The 25,939-nt window shown below is 47.5% G+C and overlaps 1 protein-coding gene and 1 long non-coding RNA gene across 2 annotated transcripts in view; one reads left to right on the top strand and one right to left on the bottom strand.

The window, feature by feature from the left end:
- Polr1a (RNA polymerase I subunit A) overlaps nucleotides 1-25,939 on the bottom strand; it is a 63,482-nt gene that overhangs the window by 9,230 nt on the left and 28,313 nt on the right. The window contains exons 14-27 of the mRNA XM_006990994.4: nucleotides 22,160-22,351; nucleotides 15,787-15,936; nucleotides 14,709-14,892; nucleotides 13,447-13,529; nucleotides 13,177-13,335; nucleotides 10,687-10,785; nucleotides 8,847-8,999; nucleotides 7,175-7,257; nucleotides 6,743-6,908; nucleotides 5,590-5,811; nucleotides 4,692-4,906; nucleotides 3,914-4,081; nucleotides 2,953-3,088; nucleotides 2,395-2,552 (exon numbers count right to left, since the gene is read on the bottom strand). Coding sequence (XP_006991056.2) covers nucleotides 2,395-2,552; nucleotides 2,953-3,088; nucleotides 3,914-4,081; nucleotides 4,692-4,906; nucleotides 5,590-5,811; nucleotides 6,743-6,908; nucleotides 7,175-7,257; nucleotides 8,847-8,999; nucleotides 10,687-10,785; nucleotides 13,177-13,335; nucleotides 13,447-13,529; nucleotides 14,709-14,892; nucleotides 15,787-15,936; nucleotides 22,160-22,351 — 2,168 coding nt within the window. The remainder of the gene's footprint in view (nucleotides 1-2,394; nucleotides 2,553-2,952; nucleotides 3,089-3,913; nucleotides 4,082-4,691; nucleotides 4,907-5,589; nucleotides 5,812-6,742; nucleotides 6,909-7,174; nucleotides 7,258-8,846; nucleotides 9,000-10,686; nucleotides 10,786-13,176; nucleotides 13,336-13,446; nucleotides 13,530-14,708; nucleotides 14,893-15,786; nucleotides 15,937-22,159; nucleotides 22,352-25,939) is intronic.
- Nucleotides 14,983-19,987, top strand: LOC143272391 (uncharacterized). The gene is made up of 3 exons (XR_013049905.1): nucleotides 14,983-18,176; nucleotides 18,365-19,053; nucleotides 19,146-19,987. It is a non-coding gene; the product is annotated as an uncharacterized LOC143272391 (long non-coding RNA).

Raw genomic sequence — 25,939 nt, 5'->3', positions numbered from 1 at the left:
GTTGCTCTGACTGCCAGGAGGGGCTACTGGGCTAAGTTCACGGCTGGGGCAGGAGCCAGAACCTAACGGTCTTTGACTCTTAGTCCACTGCTCTTTCCACTTTATCACTCTGGCCCACACTTCCAGGTTAGCCACACAAATATTCAGAGTGATGGGTGCCAGCAGAGATATCTAAGAGCATTTGTGCTTCCTGTCTCAATCCAAGGAACACCTGTTTCTGTTCCTTTTCTTTCCATTACCCATTAAAAATAAATAAATAAATAAATAAATAAATAAATAAATAAATAAATAAATAAATAAATAAATACTATCTCCTGATCTCACAGATGAGGAGGAGAGGAGAAGGAGAAGGGGAGGCAGAGACAGGAGAAGAGAAGAAGGGAGGAACAGCTGCCTGGGCAGGGCTCTCGTGCCCCCTTCCATTTCCTGCGAGCTCTCAGGCCTTAAGTGGTTGAGTCACTCACCGCCTGGGCTGACAAAGGAACTCTAAAACCGCAGCCCAGATTACAGGCTGCTCTTACTTTATCTGCCTGGGACCTCAGAGGCCTGCTCTGGAGTCACTAAGACTACCCCTGCCCAAAGTGACTGCACACGGCCTTGTTTATCACGGCTTTCCAGTGTACAAGCAAAACACGTCTAGGAGAGGAAAACATACTTCACTGCTGGGAACAAGCCAGAGCTGTCACTTGCTGGGAGGAAACAAACAAAAAGGTAGTGTAGGGACTGGTGGGATGGCTCAGTGGTTGAGAGTACTTACTGCTCTTCCAAAGGACCCGAGTTTAGTTCCCAGAACCTACGTTGGGTGGTTCACAATGCCTGTAACTCCAGTGCCAGGAGGATCTAACATCTCTGGTCTCTTTGGACACCTGCATACAACATGCCCACACCCACATACAGACATACACGTACACACGTAATTAAAGTGATACAAATAAACCTTTTTTAAAAGTGATTTACTACCTTCCCTTCCACAAGGCAGTCAGAATTCTAAGCTGAGCTGGTATGTGCCTTATAGCGTCCTACCTGCTTGGCAGCTAAAGCTCTGGGTCAAGAGAAATGGTGAAAGCCGTCAATCATCCTCAAGAGGCCCATGGTTCTGATTCCCACTTCTCAGAAGGGCTTCCATGCCAGTACAAACATCCGCTGTACCTGGGAGCCCTGCTCGCCTCTGTAACTAACGAGCCGCCAGGCTGGAGCCTATACTGTGCCCTGTCACTTTGCCCAGTGTCCCAGAGCACATCAAGGACTGCCCGATGGGACAAACACAGGAGGCACTGCCTTTGCCCAGCCAGCAACCTCGCCCAGGGCTCACGCCACCCGGGCAGGAACAAGCTAGTCCGTGATTCCATCCAAACGACATCTTTCTGATCCAAGATCAACTGTCCTGACAACCGTCCTAATGGTCATCTGCTCAGAAGGCCACTTAACAATGCGGTCTTACCTTTAGGGCGGAAGAGAAGGACGAACGGCAAAGCAGTCCCGCTCTTCCAGTCTCCCCCGCCCACCCCAGGAGCTGGCTGGACTAACTCAGCAGAGGAGTGGGATGGCTGAATTCAGCAGGAGAACTTCTTCTCAGCCCTGCCTCTGGTTCCCATATCTGCGTGTGTGTGTGTGTGTGTGTGTGTGTGTGTGTGTGTGTGTGTGTGTGTGTGTGTGTGTGTGTTAGGAGACTGTTTTTTTTTTTTCTCTCCCTCTCCCCACCCAAAGCAAAAGCATGTAACAAGACAGCAAGAGGAGTCAAGCCTTTCATACTTTAAATCAGAAGGTAGGGGTGGGCGCCCTGGCCCACATTCTTGAACATGAGAGCCAACCTCCTGAAACAGGGTCCACACTCGGCCAGTGGCCGCCCAACCTGCTTCACCACCATGGGGTCAGAGGGCAAGTCAAGTGCTCTGGTGACTCTCCCCACCCTTCCGGCCTTGTACACTCGGCCTTATGACCCATGCTTTCAAACACCCAGAAAACCTGAACTTGACAGAAAAAGGAAGTTCATTCTCCCTAGCAGATAGAAACCAGGTTTTCTGAGTATCCATCTACAGCAGTGGGTTAACAACATGTCATGGCTCCCATCAGCAGACTAGAAATAAATGAGGAACCACATCATGCCTAGAACCCCAACTCTACACCGGGTGCTGCACTGTGAAGGCTCCTTCTGCTTCCTCTACACGTCCTTCCAGATCTTAGTACCACAAGCTGGAGAGGACTCACCAATCCAAGACAAGCTGAGGGAATGGTACGTGACGCAGGAGGGTCACCCTAACAGCACAGACTGGGGTGAGGGCTCCATATTAGCGGGCGGGCGGGGCCTACTGTTTTCTAGACTCTTCCTTTGTGGGCTCAGGCCAGGAGTGCTTCATGGGTCAAAGTCAAAGACAAACACAGCTGAGTGCTGACCTGGTTTCCATGAAGTGCAAGATGTCCTCAGGTCTCAGGCACTTCTCCTGCTGGTAATACGCATGTGGCAGGAAGTGAAAGCGGAGCTCATACACCCGGGATTTGTTCTGTTTTTCCCCCATATGGAAAGACTCTTGGACATCAACTTTCTGCAATACCTAGAACCAGATGAACCGAGTCTGAGCCAATCAGGCCCCAGATGACTGTACTGCATGTGGATCACAAGACATCAAAAGTCGGAGGCAGAGAAACCCCGGGGAGCTCCGCCTGTATACGTCCTTGGGGTATGTCAGGAGTGCACGGCTGAGAAAGCGCTTCCCGAGTGCGGCCGTGCCTCCTGCCCGGGCCAGGTCAGCCCAGGCAGCGTTCTTACTGCACTCGTCAGCAGATGCCATGGAACTGACAACGACCTCAAAAGTTCCTTCCTGCTTAGCACCTGGCACAGACAGTCCGTCTCCCAGGTGGAAGTCTGGGGCTCAGATGCCAGCAGGCTGCTCTGTTGGGGTGGGGTGCAGGATTAGGCCTCCACCCGTGTGTAATCCAGTAGAAGACAGTTACCTCCCCCAGGCACACCCTGGTGAGCTGCTTCTTCAGGCTCTTCACTCTCCTCAGGGCCTTCTTGGTGTTGAACACAGGCACGCTCATCATGGGTGTCTTGATGTTGGCACTGGCCACCATGAGAATCTCCCTCAACCTGTCAAGCAGTGATACATCTCATCAACATAACCACATTTTCTCGTTTGCCCGAAAACTCTTTTAAAGACGGCAGAGAGTGTCTGCGGTGTGAGGGGCCTTGGGATACTTACTGCAGGAACATGTTTTACAGTCCCAGCTCTGGCCCGCCAGAGTCCGCCCTGCAGTACTGGCCCCTCCCGTGCAGAGTTATTCTAAGGCTGGCTTCCTTCACCAGTCCCAGCACTCAGCAGCTCGAGCTTACCAAATGGATGAGGAACGGAGGAAGACTAAGCTAGAGCCAGCCCTCAGCACTCTTACGGAACCCTGTCACCCTCAGCCCCACAGTCTAGGGCTCGGCCTCCTGCAGTCCTGGGAGAGAACCCTCATGCTGGGAAGCTGGGGAAGCTATCCAGAGTCAACCGGTCAAAACTGGAACGACCCAAACACAGGAACATGGGCCCACACTTTGTCTCCAGCAATCATCACACAGCAGTGTACAGCTAGGTACCTAAAGGGCCAAGGCCACAGGAATGGCACTCCTGGAGTTGGGCGACAGGGGGCACTGTGCTGGAGTGTTAACAATGGTCTTGTGTGTATGGTCTTCTACGCAGCTCTGCTCACCTGATGAAGGAAGTGGCAGAGGGATACACAGATCCTCAACATCTAGCCACAGAAACCACTCAGGCTCCAAATACGCTCCAGAATTTCAACCGAGAGCCACACTTAGAGAAAACCTAATCTCACTCGCCAGCTCCCCTCCCTGCCCTCTCATAAAGTAACTCCTTTCCAGGAACATCAGAGCAGATCTTACAGCGGCACAGTGTGCACCTTTCCACCCCCATACCTCGGGATGCCCAGGGTGACATTCATCTCGCCTCTGCCTGCAAAGTGGAAGGTGTTCAGTGTCATCTGTGTGGAGGGCTCCCCGATGCTCTGGGCAGCCAGCAGGCCAACAGCCTCGCCTGGGTCACACAGTGAGCGCTGCCACTTCAGCTGCAGTAAGGTTCTCAGCCTGGAGACGTAAGGGACAGCAGCAATCAAGAACAAGTATCGAACTGCCCACCACACCACCAGGAAGTAGAAACACAAATCCCTAGCTGCCTCCTTGTTTGAACTGTTCAGGTTTGCCACAAGAACGTGTCCTTGCCAGACCAGTGACACAGGCCTCTGAGCAGTGCTTATTTTGAGGACCATTCACATCCCCTCCCCGACTAGCAAGAGAAGTTTAGAGAGGGCGTACACTTCCTCCTGTACAAACTGGAAACAGGTTCAGGTTTACCAGGCAGTCAGAGGAGGGGTGTGCTCCCATATGTGGAGATCACATCACGTGTCTCTGCACTGCATAATTCTACAATGTACGAACCGTCCTTCCCAGATGGATGGTCGTTAGCAACAGCCACTGTCATATGCAGAAGGGGCTCACCAAACTGGGATGTATATGAACACCTATGTGTGGAGGGCAGTGCACACGTGGAGGAAGCCACAGAGCTACATGTCCATACACGTTCTTCTAGGTGCTTTTGAAGGCAAACACAACCCTCTGGGATGCAGGTAGAGGCTGCCTTTCTCTTCTCGAGTGGGTCAGGAGGCCCACACACCATGACACTGATCAACATCCTCACCTGTCGAGAGAAAGCTCTGATTTCTTGTAACTCCTCTCTGCCTGAGCTGCCCATTCCTGACTGTAGTCATCAATCTTTTTTTCAAACGTTTCAGACACAGACGCAAAGTAGATGTCTGGGCGCCATACAGACAGGCTGGGGTCAGGACACGGAGCGGCCCTCTTCTGGTATTTCCGCCGACTCTGATCATCTAATTCATACCACATCTGTAACATCTGAACGGATGACAAGATGTGTCTTAGCTCGATGGGAAGGCTTCACCAACTCCAGGCACAGACAGTGGCGCAAGAAGACTCAAAGGATTGTGAGCAGAGAAGTGCAAGGCAGAAACCTGGCTGTGTGAGGTAAGAACCACCTCAGCACTTAAAACAGGAAGAGACTGTCCCATGGCATGCTGTGGACCAGGACGCGTTCAGCAATTCATCCTGGCCTGGCAGAAGCGCAGCAGGGGCATGACATCATTATTTCCTGCCCAACTAGGATTCCTCTGGAGTCAAATGGGCAGTGTTCATGATTATGGCATGCTAAGAGCAAAGACTGTCCCAGGCAACCAGGACACCAGGAGTGAGGTGACCACCAAATGCCAGTCAGCACCTCTCTCCCCAACCCAAGCTGGCCTCTCTCTAACAGGCCTCTACCCAGAGCTCTGCTCACAGCTGCCCCCCTTTCCACTCCTAGACTGGTCTCCCCGACCCTTCACGCCTGGTGTGGCGAAGAATCCCAATCAGCAGCTTGAGTAATTCCCTGAAGCCCTCTAATGAGTCTCCTAGTTACAGTCTCACATGGCCGCCACTGGGCATCTTGACTAATACCATTCTTTATTACGGAGCAACCTCTTATCCTTCCTTAGCTGAGGTCTGAACACACCAGGCACCATGGACACAGCCCCCCATGTTACCTGCTGGGTTTCTGGGCTGCGGCCATTCTCGTTCTTGCCCTTCAGGTTCAAGGCTTTCACAGCTGCCTGAATCTTCTGGGAAAAACTCAGGAAGGCGCCTTTTCTCAGCAGGGCATTAGAATGCTTGCTATGCCATTTTTTAATGGCTTTGAAGTGGCGGAGCACTTTCTGGGGATCTGCTCTGGATAAAACTTCATGAAGATGCTTGGATTTCATTATCACCTGAACAAATAAACCACACAGGCAAGAGGACAACATCAAAGGTGGGTCACACTGCATGACTTCAAGGGACCCAAAGTGCATAAGAGTCCTCAGGACACCTTTTGGAGGGGATCAAGTACACATTAGTGAGTAAAGTCCTTACTATCAGGACAGAGAGCAGCCCTGGGGAGAGGAAAAGATGGCCCCAGTACTGAGACAGGTGCAAGAGAGGGCAGGGCCCAGCCCAGATTGAGATCTTGATCCTGCCATCAGAACTAAGTCCTGGTCCAGTGGTGGTGGTACATGTCTTTAATCCCAGCACTCAGGAGGCAGAGGCAGGCAGCTCTCTGTGAGTTCAAGGCCAGCCTGGTCTACAGATTGAGTTTTAAGACAGTCAGGGCTACACAGAGAAACCCTGTCTCGTAAAACAAAAAAACAAAAACAAAAACAAAAAAAACCCCACTAAGTCCTGGACAGCTCATGATGGTTTCTTTCAGCTCCCCAATCTGAAAAACAGGGTAACTGTTCAGTCCACAGTGATGGCCATTACCCATTACTTGGCATTAAGGATTATACAAGTTACAGATGTATGTAAAGTAGGCTTGCGTCCAAACCCTTGCCCCATCTCTCACCAGCTGCATACCCTAGCTTCAGCATTTAGTTGCCTCAGCTGTCAACTGGACAGAGTGCTACTGTAGTCCTAGACTGCACCAAGAACCAAGAAAGCACTTGCTGTGTGTTTCACTTTAAGGCCCCCCCCCCCCCCCCGGCCCCACAGGTACACACGTGCTGCCATGACCTCATGTGGCCATGGTCTAAGCAGGAGCTTTGACGGTATCAAATGCTTCAGGATACTGGGGGGCTTTACAAACTTGCAGCTTTTCTCAATGGTCACATGGATGGAGTGGCGGGACTCTAGCCATCACCCACAGGCACAAGAGTCTGACCTTACCTCATAGTTGCTGGCCAGGAAGGGGAACTGCTTGGGCTGCAGAAACTGTGTCTTGGGGATGTCCAGGCCATCCTCCCCATACAGGAACTGTACCACGCTGCCATCACTGTCACGAACTGTCAGATCATACTGGATGACCAGCCCCTCCAGGTGCTTGATGATACACCTGTAGGGAACACCCTGCTCAGTGCCCACAGGGCAAACACCTCCCAGGGGGTCTGAGAGGGACAGGTGACAGTAAAGGGGAGGTAGGGACTGCTGTTCCAGATAAACAGTAATGTAGAAATACTCTGCGCTATTTTCTGTCTCAGGCCACACACGGAGACATTAAAGAGAGATTATATCATCCAAAGAACCCTCAGCGACACATGACAGGTGCAAGGTCCTGGGACGCCAGCCCCGCCCACCAGAGGCTGCAGCAGGTGCTTTTACCTTTGGAGATAGCCAGATCGGCTGGTTTTGACAGCGGTGTCCACCAGGCCTTCTCGTCCCGCCATGCAGTGGAAGAAGAACTCCTAGGGGAATGTGGCAGCCAGGTCTCAAAGATGGCAGTGAGCACCATGCATTCCCTAGAGGGCTACTCAGGTGCCACCCTATGCACCCTTTCCTAGCCATGCAGACTGCTCCCTTCCTAGATCCTAGAAGCCTGGCTTTCACAACCCCAATGGCTCCTAAAGACTTCTGTGGTCCCTTGGGATCTCTCTCTTCCCTGACTGAGGTAGAGGGACATGTGGGTCAAAAGCGACAGGAGCTGAAAGCCCTACATGTACTATGCCATCCTCAAGACACTTGACGCCACATTTCCAGTGAGAAGCAATGCCAGAGTTCAACCCCATCCTGTAAATCCCGTGCTTGGATTCTGCATTAAGGTGAGGCCCAAACTTCTGTTTGTTTGGTTTTGAGATAAGGACTCATTTGTAGTCCAAACTGACCTTGATTTTGTGATCCTTATGCCTCAGGCTCCTGACTAATTGAGATTACAGTTGTGAGCTATAATTGGGATTACAGTTGTGAGCTATCATGCCCAGCTCAATGATTTCTTGATATACTAAAGGGTGGGAGTAAGAATTTGAAATATTCTTGTCTACACAGCTTTTCCAAAATTTTGACTTCCACCACAGGAAGAATACATTTACAACATCCATCGGCATACATGCAAACACACACTGAGAGAGAAGGAACTCGAGGTAAAAAATGGTTCTATCTCATCCCTTACTACATGGGACAAACTATTTTCTCTACCACTCACTCTGTTCTGTTACATAAAGGAATGCTGAACATTATCTACTACAATGAACTCACTATGTAGACCTGGCTGGCCTTGAACTCTCAGAATTTGAAATATTCTAGTCTACATCAACCCACTACCATCTCTTGCCTACAGGCTGTGGATGATCCTGTGAATGCTTGTGTGGAGTCAATGGAGGGGCCTGTGGAGCAGCCAGCAGCCTGGGAATAGTTCCGGCATCCTTTCAGACATGCACGGCACTATGGAATCATGGTACTATCATCCAAAGGGCCGTTCCCTCAAGGAATATATTTGCTGAAGCAAAATTAGGTACCTGCTGCAGATGTCCCGTTATTACAGCGAGGGGAGGGAATGGGAAAGGGGAACCTGACAAACTAATCTCCACGCTCCTTTTCGTGACATGAGCACCTTGGTGACTGGCATTCCTTTTTTAGCTGCTTCTGAAGCAGCTAAGAACTGGCTTAGGGAGGGTACATCACAGACAAGGGGGAGGCCAAGATCAATCTTGTCTTTTCATTTTCTTTTGAGGCAAGGACTTGCTATGTAGCTTTGGCTGGACTCAAACACGACAATCCTCCTTCCTTGGGCAAATACTGGGATTACAGCATGAGCCACCATATCTTACTCAATCTTTTCATTTTACCACTAAACATTTATCACATGTCTACTATGTGTCAGCACTTTGCTAGCTCTAGAATCACAGTGGGGACCACCACGTGGTGGTTGTGTGTTCTTGGACTCTGTGGTCTAGCCTTTAACATTTTCCACTTGACTGTTCTTGTGCTGTTATTGATGAGGCCATAGGTCACCACTATTAGGCCTAGAACGGAGGGAAAATACTAAAAACACACATACAGGAGGCCTGATACCGGTAAGGAACCTTCCAGTGACGAAGCCGCCAGCCCTGGGGGTGAACTCGTAAGGCTCAAAGCAGGGCAGTGACTTGCCAGATGCCATCAGCGGGGGTCTCCGACCTTCCAACTCAATCTGGCCCAGCAGGCAAGAGATCTGGGGAGAGGAAAGACAAACCAGTCAAGGTTTCTGTGAGGGCTAAGCAGCACTTCGTCTGAACAGAATTCCAGCTGTCCATCAAGAACAGCATTTGGAAATAGATCTACAAGGCCAACATGGAAGCACATTTCAAGAAAAAGTTGGCTCTGGCTTCTTTACATTTGGGGACAGTTGAGAACAAGTGATGCTTAGAAAAGAAGCCATGACTTAGAATCATCACGTTATACCTGGAAGGACCATGAAGGTTCCTACTGGTTGGTTTTCTGACAACTTTCATAAGCTAGAACTTTCTGGGTAGGGGGCCATCAATTGAGAGAATGCCTCTATGAGGTTGCCTGGAAGCAAGCCCGGAGTGTATTTTCTTTGTTAATGATTGATGTGGGTGGGCTCAGCTCACAAGGGGTGCTACCACCCAGTGCAGGTTGTCCTCAGTTTGTATGAGGCAGCAGGCTGAGCAAGACCTGGGGACAGCTAGTTAGTAAGCAGTATTCCTCCATGGCTTCTGCTCCGTGGCCTGCCTTGAGTTTCGACTCTGAGTTCCCTTAGCCTGAGTACGAACCTGAGAGGAGTAAGATGAAATAAACTCTTCCCCAAGTTGTTTTTGGTCACTGTGTTTTATCACAGCAAGAAAAACCCTAACTGAGAAAAGTTCCAATGGAGAAATGGAAGTCCACAGGAAAAACTAATCCTAGAGCCAGAGAGAAGTCAACCCACTCATCTGTACGCTTAGGAAATTGCATATGAATACTCCGGTAAGGAGTGTGTGTGTGGGGATATCTGTATTTCCCTTTAGTTAGTGGGCTCTTGGCAGGGTGTTCAGCCTTTAAGCCCACTCTGTCTTGGCACTAACCGAACAATGGAACATGCCCCTTAAGAGCCTCTCAGAGTCATCAGGATTGAAAAATGAAAAACCCACAGCAAAACAGGTTCTAAGATCTGTTAAATCCACAGCACCAAGGAACTCTGGGAAGATAATGAGACTCAAGAGGTAAATGATCCTTGAAAGAATGTCTACAATGCAATAATAAATGAAAAAAGTAGAGAATGCAAGCTCATAAGATTCTCTGTGTGTGGTAGGCACAGGTATGAAATCACGTGTGCACTTGTGAAGGCCAGAGGCTGACGCTGGCTGCTTCCTCAATCTCTCGTCACCTTTATGTTTGCCATCAGGGTCTTTCATTGAACTACAAACTCATCAATTTGGTTAGGCCAGCTGGCCAATGAACTTCAGGGACTGCTCCTCCCCACCAAGAAGGGGATTATAGGCATCTGCTGCCATGCTCAGCTTTTGGTGTGGGTTCTGGAGATCTGAACTCAGGACCCTGGGCTTGTGAAGCAGACACTTTATTGACTGAGCCGTCTCCTTATTTCAACATCAAGATTATACTGAATTTTTATATGGACAAGTGGTGTGCAGCTATAACATGCACATATCCAGCACAGTATCTGGTGTTAGAACACATCCCCATGTGATATATAACCAACTTGCGTATTTCCATCAGCTCTTTCTACACACTGACACTGGTTAGCACTTGCACTGACTTCTACATGCTTTAGTGTTTTTCAGTCTTCTCAGTTATATTTTACACGGACTGAGGAGGTTTTAGGATCAGCAATGAACCAGAAAGCTAGTTCCTGACGTCCCTCCCCTCTGGCACACTGGATAGAGTACTTCTGCTCATACTTGCATCGTGTTCACAGTCGACCCTTTGGCTCCCGACTGCACCATCATCTGGAGGTTGTTCTCGGGGAACTGTCTGTGCAAGCCGAAAGGCATACATGCCTGTGGATCAGATCAGTGAGCTGGTCAGTGACTTCATCTTTTTGAAATTGCACACTCAGAAGGTAAAGTTATGACACAGAAACAATAAAGCCAGAGAGAGTATTGGTCTCCAGCCAAGGGCTCAACTGCATTGAAGACAAAGGAAAGCCCAACCTGGCACCATCCTTTCCCTAAAACCTTCAGATGGGTGCCCTGCCCTCTACTATGCTCAAAGAGCCCCAGGTTTCACTCACTGGCCAAATGGCAGCAAAAAGGGAGACATAATGGCTGAGAAGAGGTGAGATCCAATCTGAGATTCTGACAAGGAGATAGATGTGCTGGTGTGAGTAAGAACGGCCCCACAGACCCCCACATTTGAATGCTTAGTGCTGGCCTTCCTGGCCATTCCCCCAGCTACATGACCACACCTGCGCTGCTCAGATGTTTAGTCATCCCAGGGCTTTACACCCTATGTAATCCGTGCACACAGCGTGATCACGCAATCTATGTGCATGTGTGGGGTAGTTCCACAAGACCATATGCACATGTGCAGGGGAATCCACAAAAAGCGGTTCACAGACTCCTCCCCCTTCTTCTCCACCCCACCTCTCTCCCTGCACATGTCTTCCACAGGCCTGATCATTCTTTCCTGTGTCTCCCTTCTCCTAATAAAACTCTGATAGTGGGTTTTGTCGTGCTTCATGGCTTTTCTAGCATGGTAACAGTGCTGCTTAATGAATAACATTTCGTCGCCACATGAAACCAACACTTAGTCACCAGGAAGTGGCAATATTTGAAAGGATTAGAAGGCCTTGTTGGAGGAAGTGTGTCACTGGAAGTGGGCTTTGAGGTTTCAAAACCTTAAGCCCAGGCCCTCCCACGCTCCCTTTCGCATGCTGGCTCTCACTCTTGCTCTCCCTAGGGATCAGGAAAGAGAACTCACTCAGCTACTTCTGAGTTACTTCTCAGCTACTTCTCCAGCACCATGTCTGCCTGTGTGCTGCCCTGCTCCCCACTGCGATAATGACTAACCACGGAAAATGTTCACAAGTCCACAATTAAATGCTTTCCTTTATAAGAGTTGCCTTGGTCACGATGTCTCTTCACAGCAACAGAACAGTGACTAAGACAATAGACAAGAATAAAATCTAAGCCTGCGGTGGTGGAACACACACACCTTTAATCCCAGCACTCAGAAGCATATGGATCTCTGAGTTTAAGGCCAGCCTGGTCTACAGAGTGAGTGCTGGACAGCCAGGACTACATAAACACTTTTTTGAAAAAAATAAAAAATAAAAATCTAAGGTCCTGATGAATCAGCCCAGGAAAGCTCAGTCTGGATGCCCAGAGCCAGTGCATCACCATGTCCACACTTGCCAGCAAGCCACCAAGCATAGCAGAAGGGAGAAAGCCCTACAGAGAGGTCCTGGGGACCATGACATGGGTTCTGAATCTGTTTCAGTCTTTGCTTGGGCATCCAGACACCCTAGTCAACACAGGAGGTTGGAAGAGGGCAGGAAGTGGGAGCCGTGGGACAAGAAGCTATTCTAAGATGTGCTCTGTCCGCCCTGGTGGACAAGGCTCCTGCTTTCCCAGGCAGCGCTAGTGGGCTCCTCTGACTAAACCTTCTACTGAGGAGCGCTATCTCCTAGGCCACCAAATGAATGCTGCAAGGCAGCAAGAGGACCACAAACTCTGATGTGGAGCCATACCCTTGCCCTTCTTTCCTCAGGCTGGGCCCCAGGGTCTACCAGCAGAGTGAAAACCAGGCTGGCTCCTCCTCCAAACCACAGGGTGTAGGGAGTTCAGGCTCCGGAACAGGAGCACAGGCAGAAGTGGGCTGTGACCCTGACCTAGGCAGCTTCCCCTCTCCTTGTGAACTGCCACAGGCTGGGCTTGGCACTGTGCACGAGCAAGCACTGTGAAGCAGTGCTCCTCACATTCACACAGTAAGTACCAAGTCCGCCATGAACTTGAAGCCAGGCATTGACCTCCGGCTCTGCTGTATGAGCAGCAGTGGCTTCTGCCCCTTATTTTGTTCATCCACCTACAGTGGAGTGGGTTCTACAGTCCAGCTTCTTTCTTCAGTCCCAAGTAAGCACATTTACACTTGATCTTAGCCAAAAGGCCGAGAAGCGATCCAAGTAAGCACATTTAGAGATGCTGCACAAAGCATTCCCTTTTTAGCACAAACCCAAGGCCTTCCCAGACTAGAATGGAGAATAAAACCCTGAATTCTTCACAAAGATGGAGTCTACTTACCCAACTTCAAACCTCACCTACTCAGTTGTTAAATAGTCAAACTGCTCTCAAGGGCCCAGGGTGAGAATCAAAATGTAATTCAAAACAAATCAACAAAAAAAATCAGCATTAAAAAAGATGGGGATGTGTGTACTGTATAGCCAGGCTAACCTTGTTGATCTCATTGCTGTAATGGTTCACTTCCTCCTTGAACTTCATATCAATCATGTTGAAATCCCTCTGGTTTTTGCCCAGATGGGCATCCTGCCATTTCCCTTGGATCTCATCACATGATGCAGCTTCTGGTAGGTTCAATGCAGCCCTGACAGCCTAGAATAAAGAAGGAACAGGAGGTGGTAGCCAAGGGAGGGGTGGTTTTTAGTCTGTAAGATAAGCAGCCCCTGGGACAGCAGCCCACAGCCTCCCAAGCCTCCTCTTTACCCGGGGCCCACACTGGGTGGATTCTTCAATGATGCGCTGTCTCTTCACGTCTGCATCTGGCTTAACCAAAATGTCTTCTACACCTGCAAAGGCAAACAGATAAGTTCAACAGGGCCCATGCCTAATGTCTCACTGGCTTATAAACTTGGTGATGCTCAGATCCAAAGCTGAGAGTCACAGACACAGGAAGCTCTGGAATAGTGATATTAACATCAGTGCATGCTTAGGAAAGCCTAAACATCCATAAGCGATAAAATCAAGGCTCAAAATTGAGGTACACAGGTAGAAAGTAGGCTAGGCTTGAGTTACAAACTTGTGCTTTTAGCCAGAAGCTCCGCTGGCTACATCCAATAAATCTGTGTGGGATGAAATGGCTAGATTTAGGCTGAAAAGCTGTTCAGTGGTAGAAGAGAGGCAGACAGTGAGTGTCCCAGGAGCCCTGGCTATGTGTACAGCTGTGAATACGTGCATACCAAGGACACACCCATGTCAAGAGGGGCAACAGTCAAACGTTCCTCAGCACTGACTGCCTCGGAAGGGTCCACGGTCCACATCCCTTCAGTTAAGCCCATCCTTCAGCTCAAAGGACTGAAGAACAGCTCACCCTGATCAGTAATTTCTTTTCAACCCAACAATATTTAGTTTCTACCTGTGAATGTCTCAGACTTAAGAATCCCGCAGCCAAGGTTTGAGTGGGAAGGCAACAATGAGTATTAAAAACTAGAGCAAACATCTGGAATCCCAGTACAATAGCCTGGAAACCTGAGGCTTCTGAAGGCTACGTGTGAGCAGAAACGATTCCTCTCCACGGAAGCCAAAACCCACAAGTGCAGGCCCTGCCGTGAGGACACATGCAGGCCATCCTTGTGAAGATGACCCCTGCCTGAACGAAGGTGGAAGGAGGTTAGTGGGCCTCCCCCACAGCTCCACTCCTGCTGGCCTGGCCTTGCCTCCTGTCAGCCTTGTAGCATGGGGATCACCGGGACACTTGAGCCGTCCCTGTCTGTGCCATGGGCTCACAAAGCTACAGCATGACAGCTGCTTAGGTCCCGGCTTCACTGTGAGCTGGCCCTAGGAGCCCTTCTGTCATAAAGGGTGGGGTGAAGAAAGGGACATGACGGGACTGGCGACGGCAAGGGCTGCTCTGGGCTGTCAGATGGACAGCACTGAAGGGAAGAGTCTAAACAAACATCTACCAAGAAAACAGCCTAGACGCCATCCTGTGGGGTCAGCAGAGCCAGGGCCATGAGCCTCGTACTTACCCAAGGTGAAACCTCTATAGAGCTGCAGGTAGGCGGTGAAGAGGCGGGCCAGGCAGGTGAGCACCCTGCCGCTGGTCTCTCCCCCGTAGATCTCATAGCAGCAGTGGACCAGGCCGTAGGCAGAGCTCCCGTAGTGTGCCTTGTCTAGCACTCCGCAGAGAAGCTCCCCCTCCCTGATGATCACCTGGGTAGGGAAGGGCCACCAGTAACACACACTTTCAATACGGGAGACAAACGCACACTGGCTAAGGTTTTTGTTTTTTTTGGTTTTTCGAGACAGGGTTTCTCTGTGCAGCTTTGTGCCTGGCCTGGATCTCGCTCTGTAGACCAGCCTGGCCCTGCCTCCCGAGTGCTGGGATTAAAGGCGGGCACCGCCACCACCCAGCACTGGCTAAGTTTTTAACTGCACACAGTAAGCTGTTATCTATACAGGGTAAAGAAGTAGCTGCTCCAGGTCTGCACAGAACATCTGCTGGTCCTGACACAGGACAGGGGATGGGGTTCATTGGTAGAGCTCATTCTAAGCATGCAGGGGACCCTGGGTTCAATACCCAACACTACGGAAAAAAGGAAGAGGGAGGAGGGAGGAACAGAGGAAGGCAGGCCCTGTTAAAAGTATACAGCCAGCTGCAGACGTGAGACGCCTGCTCACCAAGAGCACACTTCAGGGCCTTGATAACCTTTGGTGTGAGTGTGCTCTCACAGTGGCACAGCATCGGGGTGGCCACCTTGGCCTTCCCTAAGCCTGCTTTTGAAGGTCTGGAGCTGGGATTTGGGGACCTCGTGGCAATTTGGTTAACTCAAACCACACAGAGGTCTTGAAGGAAAACATGGGCTCTACGTTGTAAGGCCTGCAGAATCAGCACCAGCTTTTGGGAAGCCTTCCCAACCCAGCAGCTGTTTCATACTGAGAGCCAGAGGGCAGAGCTCAAGCCTGACCACTTTAAACAAAAGCGGATACCAACATGGACAAAACTTGTCCTCTGAGGCATGGCATCAGTTTCTGGATACGTTTTAAGTCAATCTGCCTACCACCAGGAACAGAAGTCAACTTTATAATAACAAAGGACAGCCATACCTGGGACTCACACATAGAGTCGGGGTCAAAGTCAGGAACAGGCCGCGGGGTTTCCTTCACCCAGGCTTTGCTGCCAATCTTTGCCTTTCCAGATAAATTCAGGGGGGCGTAGTCCTCTGGGATTATGTTTACGAGCAGGGTTGACACAACCTGGAGAAAAGGAGGACAATGTGATGGGAGGGGAAGAGAGAGCTGCTCTTTTAGGACCCTCTGCCTCATGACGCCATTTCTCACGCTCAAGGCACAGTAGGCAATCAGGTCCTCTAAAGACAAGTCCACCAAAAATATACTAAAACTTCATTAGGATTTTATTCCCTAAAATACTTCATCCTAGAGCGAGCAATTTCTGAGAATTGTATTAAATTTCTGAACAGTCCCAAGGAAGGATAATTGTTTGGGGGTCAAAATGAGCATCTGGTAATGTGGTAAAATAACAAAAGCAAAGACTCAGCAAAGGTGAGAGAGATGGGAGGCTCCACCACGCCTCACCTGCCAGAAGGGAAAGCTGAAGCAGTCTCAGTCACCCCAACAGTGACAATTACTACTGTGTTTAGCAACTTCCTCCCTGCACGAGAACTTGGACTCTCAAGGCAGGGACACAACGGCGAAGAGGTGACTAAGGAGCTTCCCACGGGAGGACTGAAACATCTGAGAAACAGGCTGCAGAGTGCGGCACCAGGGATCGGGGTGCCCTGGTAGCGGGCGTGCACTGAGGGGCATGTTTGGATCTAGTGTTGCTTGTTCCCAGCCTTCAGACAAGGTGCATTCATTCACTCCTCTGCAATTATCTATCAACTGCTATGAGCCAGGCTCCGAGGAGAGGGTGAAGCTCCCTGGAGCCTTGACTCCCTGGGCATCCATGCTCTAGAGGAAAACAGAGAAGAGGGCACCGTGATTCTAAACTAGGTGGCCAGGGAAGGCCTCAGTCAGCAGTCAGGGACTGGATCCGTGTTTCAGGGCAAGGGCCAGGAAGGGTGGGTGGAAAGGCTTAGCTTGAGTGAGAAGGAGAGAATCTGGTAGGTTTTGATGGGTTCTGCCTTGGCCAATGTGGGCTACTATACCCAAATACCCGAAACTGCACAAAGCATGAATAGGAATTTATTTCTTTTAGTTATGGGAGCAGAGGAGGACAAATGAGGCAGACAAGGAGGCTGGGGAGGGTCCTGCTTTCTAGCATAAATGGAGACTTCCTACTCGGTCTTGACTTGGTGGAAGAGTGCTTGCAGACTTACAAGTGCGCAAATCCCATTCCTTCCGCTCCCATGACTAAACATCTCCCAAAGGCCCCATTCTGCAATACTATCCCTGCGGTTGAGGGGAGGAGGAGGATTATAACAGGAACCTTGGGAAAATAAATATTCAGACAAAAGCGTGTTCTGATTGAACTCTGACAGGACTATTTACTGTAAATACATTCCAGGTCTACACTCTGAACAAAGTAAATGCCTTAGAGAACAGATGTCACACTGATAAGGAAGACCGATAAGCCCATAACCTGATGCCAATCAGCTTTTATAGTGCTAAATGCCAAGTAAACAGATGTAACGAGAACTAATTTTAGTACTGAAAGGCCAGGGTCTTTCCCGAGTCATCCAGAAAGGTTATCACTTGGCAAACGTCGCTGGCAGAAGGCCAGGAGAGGCACTTTCTCAAGCAGGTGTTCTACAGAGGGAGGCAGGTGTCTCTGGGGACAACAATGGACCAGCTTAGGAGGGCTGTCAAGCACATTCCCACAGAGGGAGCAGGCTGGGGGGCCAACAGGCAGGTGTTGCAGAAAAGGGGTTGGAGAGGCTCAGTGGTTGAGAGCACTGACTGCTCTTAAAGGGGACCTGGGTTTAATTTCTAGCCCCTACATGGCAGCTAACTACCTGTAACTCTAGTCCCTGGGGATCTGATGTCCTCTTCTGGCCTCTGTAAGCACTGCATACATGGGGTGCACAGATACACATGCAAGCAAAATACCTGTGCATGTAAAAGTAAAAGAAATAAAAATAAAGAAAGCAGATAACACTGTTTCTGGAGCAGAAGATGATCAAAAGGCTCATTCTCCTCACACCTCAGCTCTATAGGCTGGTATAATGAGGGGGGTGGGGTAAGGGGTGGGGACAGGAGGTGAGGCTTCCCTGGGCTGCTTACCACAAGCTGCACGTTAACCCAAACAACATATGCCTAGTGGGGGACTGCCAGGCTGGACAGTCAAGACTGGAATTTGGTGTAAAGTAACAGACATAGTCAACCACTCACACACAGAGAACTATGGCCTGCTATCTCACCTACAATGGAGAGAACATCTGTCAATGAAGAAAACACCACGGACTAAGAACTAGGAATACATATTAACAACCTGGTAAAGAAGCACCTGTGCAAAATCATTAACATCCCCAATCAAAGTCTTCATGCTCAGGCCGGGCGGTGGTGGCGCACGCCTTTAATCCCAGCACTCGGGAGGCAGAGACAGGCGGATCTCTGTGAGTTCGAGGCCAGCCTGGTCTACCAAGTGAGTTCCAGGAGAGGCGCAAAGCTACACAAGAGAAACCCTGTCTCGAAAAACCAAAAAAAAAAAAAAAAAAAAAAAAAGTCTTCATGCTCCTGTGTAAACTCGGGCAGGACAAGGAACCCTTCTGTTGCCATTTCTACTCAACACTGTACTAGAGGTTCTTGCTGGGATAGTCAGGTAAGAAAAGAAACAAAATGCACTCAGATGGAGAGGCAAGTGCAAAACCATGGTGTATAGAGGATGTTCTTCAGCATTCTACCAAAGTTATCATCATCAGAGCTAAGATACGACTCTCAGTGACGCTGAAGGGGATCAACCTACAGGAGCAATAATGCCACTGTGTGTTGGTAACAAACAGTCTGAAAATTAATCTAACAACAAAATCCACATACAAAGCACCAAAATGAATCAAGTACTTCAGGAATAAATTTAACTAAAGAAGGACCAGCAAGATGCCTCAGCAGGTAAGGATGCCTGCCGCTGAACTTGAAGACCCAAGCTTGATCTCCAGACTCACATGGTAGAGAACTGACTCCTGCAAGCTGTCCTCTGGCCCTGACACACAAGCACACACATGCAAAAACTCCTAAAAACAGAAGAAAAAAAGAAAGAAAAAAAATTTAACCATACAAGGGCAAATGGCTCAAGAGTTAAGAGTACTTGCTGGTCTTGCAGAGGACCCAGGTTCAGTTCCTAGCACCCCAATCAGGCAGCTCTTAAGCACCTATGATCCAGTTCCAGGGAATCTGATGCCCTCTTCTCGTCTCCATGTACAGTCAAAGCAGGCACACAAGTACGTACAGAACAAACGCTTAAACAACAAAAATGACAGCACACAGCTGGGAGAAGTGAGAAGGGCTAGTTGATCTGATGCCCTCTTCTCGTCTCCATGTACAGTCAAAGCAGGCACACAAGTACGTACAGAACAAACGCTTATACAACAAAAATGACAGCACACAGCTGGGAGAAGTGAGAAGGGCTAGTTGACCCTTCAGTTCATGGAAATGGAGAGAATCTCAGCCAAAGCAATCTCGGAACAGAAGAGCAGAGCTGGGAGACTCTCATTCTGATTCTAAACCTCACTAACAAAGCTTTGATACCATGGCGGCATGACAACGGCATTAGGATAGGCACACCAACAAATGGAATATAAATGAGTCCAGAAAGAAAGATCTGCAAACAATTGCTGTTACATCTAGTTGAGGACAGTCAATGGGAAAGATCAATACTGTCAGCAACTGGTGCTGAGAAAAACACATATATACATATCCAAGAATGGATTTTGAACCTCATCTTACACCACAAACAAAAGTTAACTCAAAATGGCTCCAAGGCCTAAATGCCTAACCAATAAAATGGCTAGCTGTGACAATACAAACAGCTGTGACAATACAAAATCAGCTGAAACTTATCTAAATTTAAAACTTTTGTCTGTCAAATGACAAGAAAATGGAAAAATATTCCCTATAACTGGAGATAATATTTATAAATCACATACATGATGTAATGCTAATGGCCAGAATATATCAAAAATTCTTACAACTCAATAAAAAGACAAACATCATAGTAAATGGGCAAATAACTTGAACCGACATTTGTCTAAAAGACAGTGAACCCACCTACATTGCTGGTAGAAATATAAACTATGTCAACTTTGAAAAAATAGCTTGAATGTTCCTCAAAAACTTAACTATAGAATTACCACATGATTCTATGACTATAGTACACACACAGAGTCACTGTATGATTCTTAGTTATACATAAAAGAATGAAAACACGTGCTTACAAAGGGGGATGGAGCAGAAGAGCTCACTGCAGCTTTACCTGCAGTACCCAAGGAGTGGGAACATCCCTAATTACCTGTTTTCAATTGAAAACGAATAAACAAAATGTAGTGTCTCCACATGACAGAATGTTCTTCAGCCAAAAACAGAGTAAGCCTTCAGAACATTATAGTAAATCAAAGAAGCATGTCACAAAAGCCTTGTTGTATGATGGAGATGAAATGCACGAAGTAGGCAAAGTCATAGACTAGTAGTGAGGGGAGGAAGGAAGTGGGATTGATCACTAATGATCACTAATAGACAACTATAACTAATAAATAACTATAACACTAACAGAAATAGAATTTATTTGTGGGTGACAGCAATATTCTGGAATTGACTCTTAAAAGTTGTCCTCCGACTTCCACATAGGTGCCACAACACTTTCTACATGCACATGCGTGCGTGTGCGCGCGCGCGCGCGCGCACACACACACACACACACACACACACACACACACACACACACAAATAATAAAGTAAAAAATTTTAATTATGATTTGTGATGGTGAATCTTCATTGTTAACTTGATGGGATTTAGAATCACCATGGAAACACAACTCTGAGTATGTCTGAGTAACTGAAGAGATCCATCCCTGAATGTGGGAGGCACCACCCCATTGGTGAGCTGAGCACCAGTATTCATCTCTCCATGCTTCTTGACTGTGCATGCAATGCGAGAGCTGCCTCAAGCTCCGGCCACCAACCTTTCTTGCCATGTCAAATATTTTGTCACAGCAATGAGAAAAGTAACAGCCATTCTAGACAAAATATTAGCAAGCCAAGTTCAACGGCTACAACAACTGAGATATGAACTATTTTTTCAAAAGCTCTGTGTTGAAGGCTTTGCCCCCAGCTGGTGGGGCTACTGAGAGGTGGCTGGGTCTGGAGAGTGCTAACTCCATCAGTGGACTAACCATTCGTGAGCTTACTGAGCTTGCTACTATAGGAGGAGGCGTGTGTCCTGGAGTATGGCCCTGACGGGCCTCTCTTCCATGCTTCTTCTTGGTGCCTTTCCTGTCTCCTGTCCCTCTGCTCTACCACATGCTCCTACCTTAACACTGATTTACCACACAAAGGTCTGGAAGCAACAGAGTCAAGTGGCCCAAAGTGAAAGCTCTGAAAATCTGAGCTACAGTAAACTCTTCCTCACATAAAGTGTTTTGTTATAGCGAGAAAATGGATACATAATCATTCATAAAATAATCCTGGTGTTTAAACCTTTTATAGACTAAGCTGGGTAGTGGTGGCATACGCCTTTACTCCCAGCACTTGGGAGGCCGAGGCATGTGGATTTCTGAGCTTGAGGCCAGCCTGGTCTACAGAGTAAGTTCTAGGACAGCCAGGGCTATACAGAGAAATTCTGTCTTGGAAACAACACCTTCCTACCCCCTTAAAAAAAACCCTACTTTCACAGACTTAAAGAATTACAAAGCAGGAGAAGGCTGAAGAGACAAATTCAAACCCACTTTTTACCGATAAAGAGCCAAGACTCTAGAAGTTGATCCTTGACGCTGAACTCGGAGGCCCAGGCAACAGTAGGAGAATATACTGTACTGTGTTTCATCATTGATTTCCATGTATACTATTACATGGTTACTTTGGGCATTAAAAAATTCTGGGTTTGAATTCCAGTTCTGCCTCTAATAACCTTGGACATGTTATTTAACATTAAGTCTCAGCATTATCATCTGCTAAAGAGAGAAGGTCGGATTTAAGCACAAAAAAATCAAGTGTCAATGAACTCAGCAAAGTCTTTGGATTTCTCAATGAACCTCACTATTAGAACTGTAACACCATTGGCATTAGCACTGCATTTGGATTAGAGGACACCAAGTTTACGATAAAATCAATAAACAGGAACCATGCACCTGTTCTTAGTAGAATCACCTTTGAGCTTTCCCAGACCTGGGGCCCCACGCAAAGGGAAAGTCAGACTATTAATAATTAGAGATTTTTCTGTCTCTGGTCTGGAATCTCTTGGAATTGAAACTGTTATATGAGTGGCTTATTTTCTTTTAAAATATACACTGGCTGCTATTCTCCCAATTACCTGCTTTCCTGTCCACAGCGGGAAAGGCTTCAGGATGGCAGGAGGAAAGAGCTTCACACGCCCCACTTTGTCTGTGAGCCCTCGGTACACCAGTTCCATGTACTGTTCCCGGCTGAAAAAGCATCCCCGAATGGTCATGTTTGCACCCGAAACCATGTGATCTTGAATCAGTCCTGCCAAAGGCTGGCCATCCTGCAAATCAAAAAAACAAAACAAAACAAAACAAAAACAAATTTCAAGTCAAACTCTTCAATTTCTAATCATCTGCTTGGAAGCCATTTTTATCAAGAGCTTTTGTATAAAGCCCAGACTATCCACTCCATGCTTTTAGAAACAGACTGCATCACAAATCACATGACCAGTAGTTACTACTGTCCTCAACTTTTGTCAACTGCCTATGTCTTGTGACAAAAGTATTTCAAACTTATTTCCACAAGCCTTCCTTATTTAACACCACCTGGTTCTAGTTAGTAGATTTTTGGCATTTATTTGTATGTTTGGCCTGGCTGTTGTCAGCCGTGTTCTTGTTTTTGGTAGTTTGGTTTTATGCTTCCGTGTTTTTCACACATTTCTGGCCTTGTTCTTCTGCTGTAAATCAGTCATCCATTTAACAAATATTTATTGAGAGCCCACTGTTTGCCTAGGCATTAGGCAGATCACCAGCCTGTTTCAGGAAAAGCTAGAGAGTAAACAAATGCTGAGATGAATACACGACCACAAAGTGTTTTAAATGTCACAGAAGAAACGCACAGAATGAGCCATAACAGACTGGGAGGGGGCCAGACTCCGTCTCTCAGAGAGCAGCAGTGCAGGAGGCTGTAGGGATGCCTTGGGGTCAGCCAGGAGCAATTTAAGAGTTCAAGGCTCTTTTGTTTAAGTGTTTTTGAGACAGGGTCTTACTATGTACCACTGGCTGTCCTAGAACTTATTACATAGACCAGGCTGGCCTTGAATTCACAGAGATCTGCCTGCTTCTGCCTCCCTGAGCGCTGTGACTTAAGGTGTGTACCCTGGGCTCAGGGTTCCTGAGGGTCTTGATGTATTTGACTATATTGAGGAAGAATATCCTTTATTAATGTGTCTTCAGAATATAGCATGTGGTTCAGTGTAAGTTCTCATGAAGGTATTACCTACCTAAGGCCAAAACATGGGAATTTATTAAAACCCCAGGTCCAGTGGGCACATTAATTTCATTTTACATTTTCCCAGTCTTTATAATCCCCAGTCTCCTGGACCTTTTCTGTCAGATCTCTATTCATGGCAACACAGGCAAATGGAAGTAAAAATAGCCACATTCCTTGACATTCTGTAAGTAGTTTCAGAAAACTTTTCAATGTATACAGTAATCTGAGAAAAAATGGGCACTAGAGCTCATCATCTGACTGTCATATTACAGCCATGTTTGACAACCAAGGGCTCGGGACCTCAGGACACAGCTGCTGGAGGAGCCGGAATGTGAACACAGGTACTAATTCAGAGACTAAGAGGACTCTTGTCAAATGGTCTCAACACCGTGACGACGACGGGGCTATGAAAACTTACATGGAGTTATTAGAGATGGGCTACAAAAGGTGCCATACATGTAAGGCAGGAGCAGATGGAGCGTGCAGCCTTTTTTATGAGTTACTAACATAAATAAAAAGTTATCTTCCCTAGTGACAGTGGTTAAATCAACCGCACTCCAGGGCAGGCCCCATGCCCAGGAGCAGTTGGCCAATACAAAACAGACTCCATGTACTTTTTTGTTGCTTTTTTTTTTTTTTTTTGGTTTTTCGAGACAGGATTTCTCTGTGTAGCCCTGGCTGTCCTGGAACTCACTCTGTAGCCCAAGCTGGCCTCGAACTCACAGAGATCCACCTGGCTCTGCCTCCTGAGTGCTGGGATTAAAGGCGTGCGCCACCAATGCCCATGTTGCTGTTTTTTTAAAAAAAAGAACATGATGAAAAATATAGTATGAAAAAATTTAAATAAAAAGTTAAATTAAAAAAAATCTTCATCGGGCGGTGGTGGCACACCCCTTTAATCCCAGCACTCGGGAGGCAGAGCCAGGTGGATCTCTGTGAGTTCCAGGCCAGCCTGGGCTACCAAGTGAGCTCCAGGAAAGGCGCAAAGCTACGCAGAGAAACCCTGTCTCAAAAAAACAAAAACAAAAAAATAAAAATAATCTTCTTAATCCATATCTTAATCTAAAAATGATCTTGTTTTTCTTGGAGAGAAATCCAAGCCAGGACAATGCACAGTTTTATGCCAGTCTCTGGGGGAAGATACTACAGAATTTGCATTCTTGGAGAATGCAATAACAAGTTATAAGACATACCTGGTGCCTTATCTCTTTTCTCTACCCAGATTTTTCCAGGACTAGAAAATTCCTTAAAGAGCTAACCTGCTTTCAATGTATTAATCATGGATTCTAGGGGAAAATGCTGACTAATTTGATTATTAAGGGCCAACTTATAATTTTGAATTTCCTAAAAAACTTTTTAGGGTTGGAAAGAACAATTCTGAATTAAAACCCCAGAAAATTGTCAGTTCTGCTACTACTGTTTAACATCCCAGCAAGATGACATTAAAATTACTATCTTTGGTCAGTATGCTAAGAAAATGGTGTTTTACATCTTGAATCTTCTAGTTAAGGAGAAGTCAGGACACTAAATCTTAAGTTTTGTCCAGAACTTTCCACAAAGCTTTGGCCCTTAGTGAACACAGGAAACAGAAGTGGAATATTGTTCAAACAGATAAATGAAAAATTCAGTTGTTTTCTTTATAAAAAAGTTAAAGTTCTATTCATCTCAGCTTGTAATGAAGAAGACAACACAAACTCTACTCAGCACACAGCACAGCCAATAGTGAAGGGACTCTAACTTAGCACTACAGTCAGGCAAAGAAGAAGGCGCAGAAGAGAGGAAGCAACGAACAGAGAGAAATGTAAACAAAAGGAAGGAAAATGACCAAACACCTGGTCTATGAGGGCCTGGGCCCAAGGAAGAAAAATGACCAAAAGAGAGAAAAATAAAGAAACCAGTCCTAAAGCAATGGCCTTTCTGTGTAGCTAATGTAACCTTGACTTATTACTCTGCAAGCAAAGATGCTGTATTTTTTTTTTTTTTTTTTTTTTTTTTTTTTTTTTTTTTTTTTTTTTTGGTTTTTTCGAGACAGGGTTTCTCTGCGTAGCTTTGCGCCTTTCCTGGAGCTCACTTGGTAGCCCAGACTGGCCTCGAACTCACAGCGATCCGCCTGACTCTGCCTCCCGAGTGCTGGGATTAAAGGCGTGCGCCACCACCGCCCGGCCTAAGATGCTGTATTTTTACAACCATAAATAAAATGAGGATTGCTCTCTTGGTATTTATACTAAAGACTAAGTAAAATTAACAAAATCTTAACTTTTGACAAAACAAACTGAATGAAGGTGAAGTGAACTTGGAGGCCATCTCCAAGGTTTCTTTAATTCAAGGGCTGGGTGCAGGAAGATAAGGCTCAAACTAGTTGCTAAGGCATGCACATAATGTACTTCCTTCTGAGCCAACCTGGAGTCTGCCTAGGGGCCTAGCAACAGGCACCTTCAGAGGTCCCAATTGTGCCCAATCAATGAGAGGCTACCACGCAAAGTCAACGGATCAGGTGCTGTCAGAGGTCATGATTGTGCCTAGCCAATGAGGGGCAACCACACAATGTCACTGGATTGGGACAGAGCTTGGGTGCTGGGAGGAGGGTATATAAGGCTCTCTCTCCCCATTGCTGAATAAACAAGTCTGCTGTTTGCCTTTCACCTGACTCCCATGT

Source organism: Peromyscus maniculatus, chromosome 3, assembly GCF_049852395.1.
Source record: "Peromyscus maniculatus bairdii isolate BWxNUB_F1_BW_parent chromosome 3, HU_Pman_BW_mat_3.1, whole genome shotgun sequence".
Lineage (NCBI taxonomy): Eukaryota > Metazoa > Chordata > Mammalia > Rodentia > Cricetidae > Peromyscus > Peromyscus maniculatus.
This window is presented reverse-complemented; position numbering and strand designations above follow the sequence as displayed.